The following is a 7,886-nucleotide window of genomic DNA, read 5'->3' on the forward strand; positions in this document are numbered from 1 at the left end:
CACACATGCACACTTACTGTAGAAGGTGATTTGTCATAGATTATTGGGAAATCTCAAGTAAACAGTGGTATATTTTTAGCCCCAGAAGTCCGTCTGTCTTGGCCTTGGATGACCCTTCATTAAAGTCACAGGCCGCACTTCCTCCTCCTTCACCTCCTCCTGCTGCTGCTCCTCCTGCTGCTGCTCCTCCTCCACCTGCTGCTCTTCTTCTCCTCCTCCACCTGCTGCTCTTCTTCTCCTCCTGCTGCTGCTCTCCTGCTCCTCCTGCTGCTGCTCCTCCTACACCTGCTGCTACTCTTCTTCTCCTGCTGCTGCTGCACCTCCTCCTCCTCCACCACCTGCTGCTCTTCTTCTTCTCCTCCTCCTGCTGCTGCTCTCCTCCTCCACCTGCTGCTCCTCCTCCTCCTGCTGCTCCTCCTCCTCCACCTGCTGCTGCTCCTCCTCCACCTGCTGCTGCTCTTCTCCTCCACCTGCTGCTGCTCTTCTCCTCCCTCCTCATCCTCCTCCTCCTCCTGCTGCTCCTCCTCCTTCTCCTCCACCTGCTGCTGCTCCTCCTCCTCTTCCTTCTCCTCCACCTGCTGCTGCTCCTCTTTCTCCTCCTCCACCTGCTGCTGCTCTTCTCCTCTTCCTCCTCCTCCTCCTCCTCCTCCTCCTCCTCCTCCTCCTCCTCCTCCTCCTCCTCCTCCTCCTGCTGCTGCTCTTCTCTTCCTCCTCCTCCTCCTCCTCCTCCACCTGCTGCTGCTCTTCCTCCTCCTCCTCCTCCTCCACCTGCTGCTGCTCTTCTTGGTGGTGAGCGCTCTAAACCTCTTAATCCTAAAATCCATTTGGGACAGTAACACCCGGCAACAGGCAGCGTGCTCCGCCGCCTTTGTTCTGCCTCCAATGAACCAGAATCATTCCAACTTCAACAATGGAAACGTGCAAAGGCAAAATTCAACGGTAGCTTTTTTTTCTCCTTTCTTTTTTGTCAAATACATCTAACCGGGACTGTTCGGAAGCTCTAAAGGAACGTGTCGGATTAGTTGTTTTTTTATTAGACCTTTCGTGGATCGATGAGGCTGAAGATTTCATGAGAACCGTCTGGAGTTGTTAAGGATGAGCGGCCCAAATATGGAGGACGTCATGGAGCCGCAGAGGCACTCGATTCAGAGGAAAAGCCCCAACACGGGAGCTCGACTGTGGGACAGAGTTCGAGGGACTCTGCTCAGACCCAAGGTGAACGAGTGGAGCCGTGAGCACTGACGCGCTCTTCACAATCGATGCTTTTCATCATGGCGTCAGGATTTGTTTGAGTTTGTGTATTAGCACCGCATCAAATTCAATACACATCACATTGGATATCTTTTTGGGAGAACTAAGAGTATGTTAAGTTGTCTGGAAAAAGACGAGGAAATTTGGGACGTCACGGTATCAAATGTTAGTGCTACGATTATTGTGAAAAAGATATATTATTCACAATGACTGAAACCGTGATTTTCTTTAGTTGGCATTGTCTATCGTGTTTATATTTCTCATTTTTGTGTCCGGCTTTATGAATTCAAACCTTCTGAAAGACAAAATAGAGCCAATGTGACAAAAATAGCCAGATTAGCTTCTAAAATTGCCATGATTTACTTTTATTTTTTCTTTTATTTTTATTTTTTACGTTTATATTGCGACCTGAATAATCACGATTATCGATTGACCAAGTCATCTCGACATCCCTAACTGTAATCACACAAGTAAAATCTTAATCGAAGCGTTTATAGTGTTCAAATACATCTAAATAAACGTATATTTAAAATGATAGCCGTTGCTGTGATTTAAATGGTAAATAACAGTACTGTAAATGTAATAGCAGTAGCCTATCTTAACAGCTTTGTATTGTTTTGACGTCTTTAAAGTAGTTTTCCGCCGGACAAAGGATTATCTGAATGGGATTTAATGTGTTCTTTGGTAAAACAACATCTGCCGCACTGGTAAATCGTAAATACAGTGACGTGAGGTTATTGTACGTCCCACACTAGATACTACCGTATTTTCTGGACTATAAGTTGCACCTTTTTTCATCGTTTTAGCCGGGGTGCGACTTATACTTATATTTATACTTATATACTTATACTCCGGAGCGACTTATATGTGATATTAATTGTTATTTTCACACTTGCAACCGCATTTCATACTCCAGTGCGACTTATGTGTTTTTTTTCATCTATACTATGCATTATTTGGCTGGTGCGACTTATACTCCGGTGCGACTTATAGTCCGGAAAATACAGTAATGTGTTTTCTTCTTTTTAGCTGGACCCTCAAACGTTAGAAAACAAAGACTGGCAAAGGACGGTCATCGCTGTGAACGGGGTGAGTAAAACCTACGACGAAAGCAACGATTCAGCGCGTTAAAAAAAACAAAACGTGAAAAAATCCACTCGTTTTTTTTTTTTCAGATCGAGGTGAAGCTGTCGATGAAGTTCACCAGCCGAGAATTCAGTCTGAAGAGGATGCCGTCGAGGAAACAGTCCGGTGTGTTCGGGGTCAAGATAAACGTGGTGACAAAGTACGTATTGACCAGGGCGAACGCGCCGTCCGCTATTCGACGCTAACGCCTTTACTTCTGTTTGTGTGTCAGGAGAGAGCGGTCGAAGGTGCCCCTGATCGTGCGGCAGTGCGTGGAGGAGATCGAGCGACGGGGGATGGACGAGGTCGGCATCTACAGGGTTTCCGGGGTCGCCACGGACATACAGTCGCTGAAGGCTGCGTTCGACACCAGTGAGTTTACAGTACAACGGATTCTTTTTAGGATTGAGGTGGCAATATGTCAGAATTTAGATATTATCGTGGAAAATGTTATATCGAGTTCATCGTTTTATGGTGAAAAATGTGACAAAATGACCTAAAAAAATCATGTTATAAACCTTCAAATAAGTGTAAAAAGTGATATTTTTACAGATATTTAACATTCATCTGATATGTCGGTGTAATCCCTCATTCGTCCAGGAGTGTTCCATTGTAGATAAAGCTTCAGTTGTAGTCATCTGGACTCAGTTAGCAAAAATAGACAAAGGGGAGACTAATAGCCCATTAAAGGACAAATAGTGTAGCTCGTTTGAAACAAAGAGGGTAAGTTTCTGTTGAAACAAACAACTCTTTCCACTTCAGGAAGGCTCCGCCCAGTGGGTTGGTCTTACCTCAGAATAGTATAAATATCTGAGTTCCCGGCCTAAATTCTCTTATTGACAATGACTCTTGGATGAGAGCCGAAACGTCTATTTTTGCTAACTGAGTCCAGATGACATTCATCTGATAATTAAACCTCAACTAATAAGTTTAAAGACATGTTTTAACACATTTTTGTTGGATTGACACAATATCGTCAGAAATCGTTATCAGGATACTCATTTGTGCCAATATTTCTCACCCCGATATGGCCATAATTGAACATGTTTGATGAATTACTTTAATATTCATACAATATAACTGAAAGCGGTGGCAGTTTAACAAGCTAAAGCTAATTTTCTCTCGTGATCCGTGAAATAACTTACAGAATGTCGTCTATATTTCACATTTGTAATCTTGTTTCTGGAGGGCTCAGTAATTTTCGCTGTATTTGTGGTACTTGTGCTCACGTTTTGACCGTTTCGCCGTAGATAATAAAGACGTGTCGTTGATGATGAGCGACATGGACGTCAACGCCATCGCTGGGACTCTGAAGTTGTATTTTCGCGAGCTGCCCGAGCCTCTTTTCACCGACGACCTGTACCCGAACTTCGCTGGAGGCATCGGTCAGTGACTGCGTAGCTAATTTGACCTAAACATTTGTGTCGAAGTTGATAACACTGGACCAAACATACGTGTGTTTTGTGCTTGCAGCTCTTTCGGACAGTGTAGCCAAGGAAAGCTGCATGTTGAACTTACTGCTGTCTCTGCCCGAGCCCAACCTGGTCACTTTTCTCTTCATACTCGACCATTTAAAAAGGTGAAAGTCATTTAGTAGTGCAAATGTAAAAGTACTGTACATTTTAGATATCTGTACTTTACTTTAGTACATTTTACTAAACCTCTACTTACTTCTACTTCATTACATTTGAGAGTAGGTATCTGTACTGTCTACTAAACCTTTAAACTGTTTTAATATATACAAATAAAAACAAGAAACAGGACCAGAGAGCTAGATAAAATAATGAATTAAATCAATCAATCAATCAATCAATCAATCAATCATATCAATAATGATAATAATAATACTATGATGATGATGATAGAAATATAAATAATGAAAAATAATCATAATGGTACAATAAGACAAATAAAATCAAGGCTAGTCCAACAGTCCAGTCCCATTTAGTCCAATGTTTATCAAAATTAAGTCTGAATGTCATTTTTTTCCATTTGTCTGATGATTAGTACAATTTCAGTCCAGTCCTTGAGCTAAACACATTTTTTTAACTGGACTGAAAAGTAAAAAGTACTTTCCGTATGGTTTGAGGTTTATGTTTTAGCACATTCCTCCTGTGTAAAGTCCCAAAATAAAAATGACTACTTTTGACCCAAAATCGGCACAATTCTTTATCAAAATCACTGTAATTGACACTAACAATTCTCACAATCAATGTGAAATCGACTCCAAAAGCGTATTTAAAACGTCTTTTACCTAAGTAGATCTTTTTAGGTGATGCTTTTACTTGAGTAATTCAATATTTTGCTCATGTATCTACTTTATTGACGTAACAAACTTGAGTACTTCCTTCCTGCTTCCCTGCTGGTTGAACAAAAACGTACTCTATGTATGCGTGTAAAGTAATGTATGCGAAATGTAAAGGGGTTAAAGGAATAAATTGTATAGTCATTAACAGTTTTTCTCACGTGTTTTGAAGGATTGCTGAAAATGAGAGCATGAACAAGATGTCGTTGCACAACCTGGCCACAGTGTTTGGTCCCACGCTGCTCCGGCCGTCGGAGAAGGACAGTAAACTCAACAGCCCTCAGCCCATCTCCATGAACGACTGCTGGTCTTTGGAAGTCATGGCTCAGGTACCAACAAGAAAGCCCAACATAAATGTCTAAATGTCTTCACCACAAATGCACGCAATCTAATCTTTATTATAAGAACATCATGTCAAGTCTTAATGATACAGTTACAATTCTTTTGTATTACTTTACTGATTATTTTGTGAAAGTGCTACAATTGTGTTGCTTGTTTGGAGAAAGGAAACGTATTCATGCAGAACTATTGACATATTCACTGTTTTTATAATTAACATGGGTGTGTTTCATATTACGTTTGTGCAGTTTTGTGTCGTCGTTTAACAAAGGAATATTGTTGTTAAAATGTAATGTTCAATATATCGACTTTTATATGTATCGTAAAATCTGTATATTATTGTATTGTATATAATCGCGAGGGACCTAAAAAAATTACTTAAAATTATGTCTTACAATATTACTATATATTAAGTAAAGTGTTTGTCTTTTTTCAAACTTGATTCCATGTAATCTTGTATGAAATGATAAGTAATGTGTAATCCTATAAGAAAACATATCCACTTCTGTTTATGACATTGACTTATTCTTATTATCTTATTTCTTTATGTTCAACTTTTAACAGCAAGTTATGTGTTGAGAATCAAGATTTATTCTGGCTCTACTCTTAATTTATGACTGAAAGACATTCTTAAATCATCTCCAATGCCTTTGTTTACGTAGAGATTACACTCTTCAAAGGAGAGTGAAATCTTCCTTTGCTCATTTATATTTTAACATAAAACCACGTCTCTTTCCAGGTCCAAGTGCTCCTGTATTTTCTGCAGCTTGAGAGCATCCCGACTCCGGACAGCAAACGCCAGAGCCTTCTCTTCTCCACTGAAGTATAACAGCAGCACAATGAGAAAGAATCCACTTTTCTCCAGGGTAAACGCTGCTGAGTGGCTGCTCCTTCACCACCAGAGGGCGCCACTGACACATTTAAAAGAGTGTTTAGTTCATCTGTTTGATCAGTAATCTATTCTTAATCATTTCGTCTTTAAGCTCAAACACTTTAATTTAAAACGTTCCTTGTTCCGTCACTGTGCACATCTCTCTAATCTAAGAAGGTTTACTATTTTTGCTGGTGAAGATTTTATTTTTATTGTCAATGTTGAACAAATGAGTGCGTGTTTTATGTTTCGGTAAAAGCTGTGCCAATGTTTCCCTGCTGACGACCAACAGAGCATTTCATTTACTCTTATGTTTACACTCTTTTTCATTTCAGAACGTGACTGAATAGTTTGTAGTCACTAAACATGCAGGCATGTTGAACTAAAGGTTTAAGTGTTACAGTGCATTTCCTTATTTAGTTTGGGCCAATGGGACAGCAACTTCAATTTCATTTTTCTTTTAATACTGAAGCGATGTCCACTTTTTCCATGTTTTCGGTGCATTTTTTATTACTTTAACAATTGTATATGAATGTGACCCGCTGTGTTGTTCACTAAACCTGTGGAAATACAGCCTTGTCCTGGGATATACACATTTTGAGGGTTAAAATCACAAAGTATTCACAATTATTTTAAAATCTTGTCCTGTCACAACTTTTGTTTCATGCAATATTAAGGACACGGCCTATAGTACAGACCAAACGTTTGGACACACACCACAGAGTGAAGGCAAAAGGGCCAACAAGTGCTAAGCATGTGTGGGAACTCCTTCAAGACTGATGAAGACCATTTCAGGTGACGACCTCTTGAAGCTCATCAAGAGAATCAAGAGTGTGTGAAGCTGTAATCAAAGCTAAAGGTGGATACTTTGAAGAACCTAGAATATAAGACATATTTTAAGTTGCTTCACACTTTTTTTGTTAAGTATATAATTCCACATGTGTTAATTCATAGTTTTGATGCCTTCAGTGTGAATCTACAATTTTCATAGTCATAAAAATAAAGAGGTGTGTCCACACTTTTGGTCTGTACTGTATCTCTCTTGGTAAATGATTGACGAAGTGTGTATTCTTCAATATCTCTGCTGTTGAAGCCAATGTTTGTCATCTTTTCTTCTTCAGCTAATTCCCATGTATCAGTGTTACATAGGCATTCCTGGCGTGACGTTGGAAGCGTAGCTCATGAACTCTGCTGTAGAAACGAGGAGCTCAGTCTTATCTACAAACTGTTCCTCACTGGACCTGTACAGAGCCAGATCTGACGTGTTCGCTGGTTATTATTACCACATTTTTCTTCCACATTCTTAGTGTTTAGCGTGAACCTCTGTGAAAGCACATGTCACTGCAAGTATTCACCTTTTTGTTAGCTGCACTAAAGCAATACTGTACGACCAATGTGTATCATATGTAAACGTGTAAATAAATAAGGTTATGAAATGTTTGTGTGTTATTTCAATCTGTTTTAGGTGTTTTGCATGATTTGTTTCCCCCCAGATGAGGACGTCTGCTGTGTCGTGCCACTTTTGGGATTCTTTTAATTTGACTCAAACTGTGACTCAAAATTCAGAAGAAGGTTGAGAAATTATTTGTTCAATAAACTTTGGGTGGGTAACAACACTTGGCATTGCTTTAAAATGACTAATCCAAGGCGATTGAGTCAGTGGTTCTCAACCTGGGATCACAAAATGGTTTCAGGGAGTATGATATGAGGGGAAAATAGAAAATACACTGGTATACATTATCTTAAATAAGGGTTGACACCTTTCACATGCAGTAGTAAATGTAGATTATTATTTGTTGACCAACCAAAGTAATTTATCTAGGGCTAAATCTTCAACATAAAATTAAAAGACATGTGGCTGGGTTTATGTTTGTGGGTCGCAGGTGCCGCAGTATCAGTATTACCATGTAACTTGTCTGGTGAGCCGTCAATAAAAACTCCTGTAGCTAAATAAATGTAAGATAAGTTTAATGCCATACTGTTGAAAATTCAAGC

General features: G+C 39.9%; 1 protein-coding gene across 2 annotated transcripts in view; it reads left to right on the top strand.

Moving 5' to 3' along the window:
* The window catches only part of LOC140346441 (breakpoint cluster region protein), a 57,344-nt gene extending 50,016 nt beyond the window's left edge, over nt 1–7,328 (top strand). Inside the window, exons 1-8 of one of the 2 annotated variants that reach the window (XM_072432511.1) lie at nt 1,096–1,215; nt 2,281–2,340; nt 2,427–2,536; nt 2,609–2,748; nt 3,627–3,761; nt 3,850–3,955; nt 4,854–5,010; nt 5,760–7,328. In XM_072432511.1, the coding sequence (XP_072288612.1) occupies nt 1,096–1,215; nt 2,281–2,340; nt 2,427–2,536; nt 2,609–2,748; nt 3,627–3,761; nt 3,850–3,955; nt 4,854–5,010; nt 5,760–5,849 (918 nt within the window). In that variant the 3' untranslated portion in view covers nt 5,850–7,328. Of the gene's footprint in view, nt 1–1,095; nt 1,216–2,280; nt 2,341–2,426; nt 2,537–2,608; nt 2,749–3,626; nt 3,762–3,849; nt 3,956–4,853; nt 5,011–5,759 lie in introns of those variants that run through there. The other variant, XM_072432510.1, reaches the window with a different exon arrangement.
* Nucleotides 7,329–7,886: the final 558 nt, after the last annotated feature.

This window comes from Eucyclogobius newberryi, unplaced genomic scaffold, assembly GCF_026437365.1.
Source record: "Eucyclogobius newberryi isolate DKJ021-1_F unplaced genomic scaffold, fEucNew1.0.hap1 SCAF_6, whole genome shotgun sequence".
In the NCBI taxonomy this organism is placed as follows: Eukaryota; Metazoa; Chordata; class Actinopteri; order Gobiiformes; family Gobiidae; genus Eucyclogobius; species Eucyclogobius newberryi.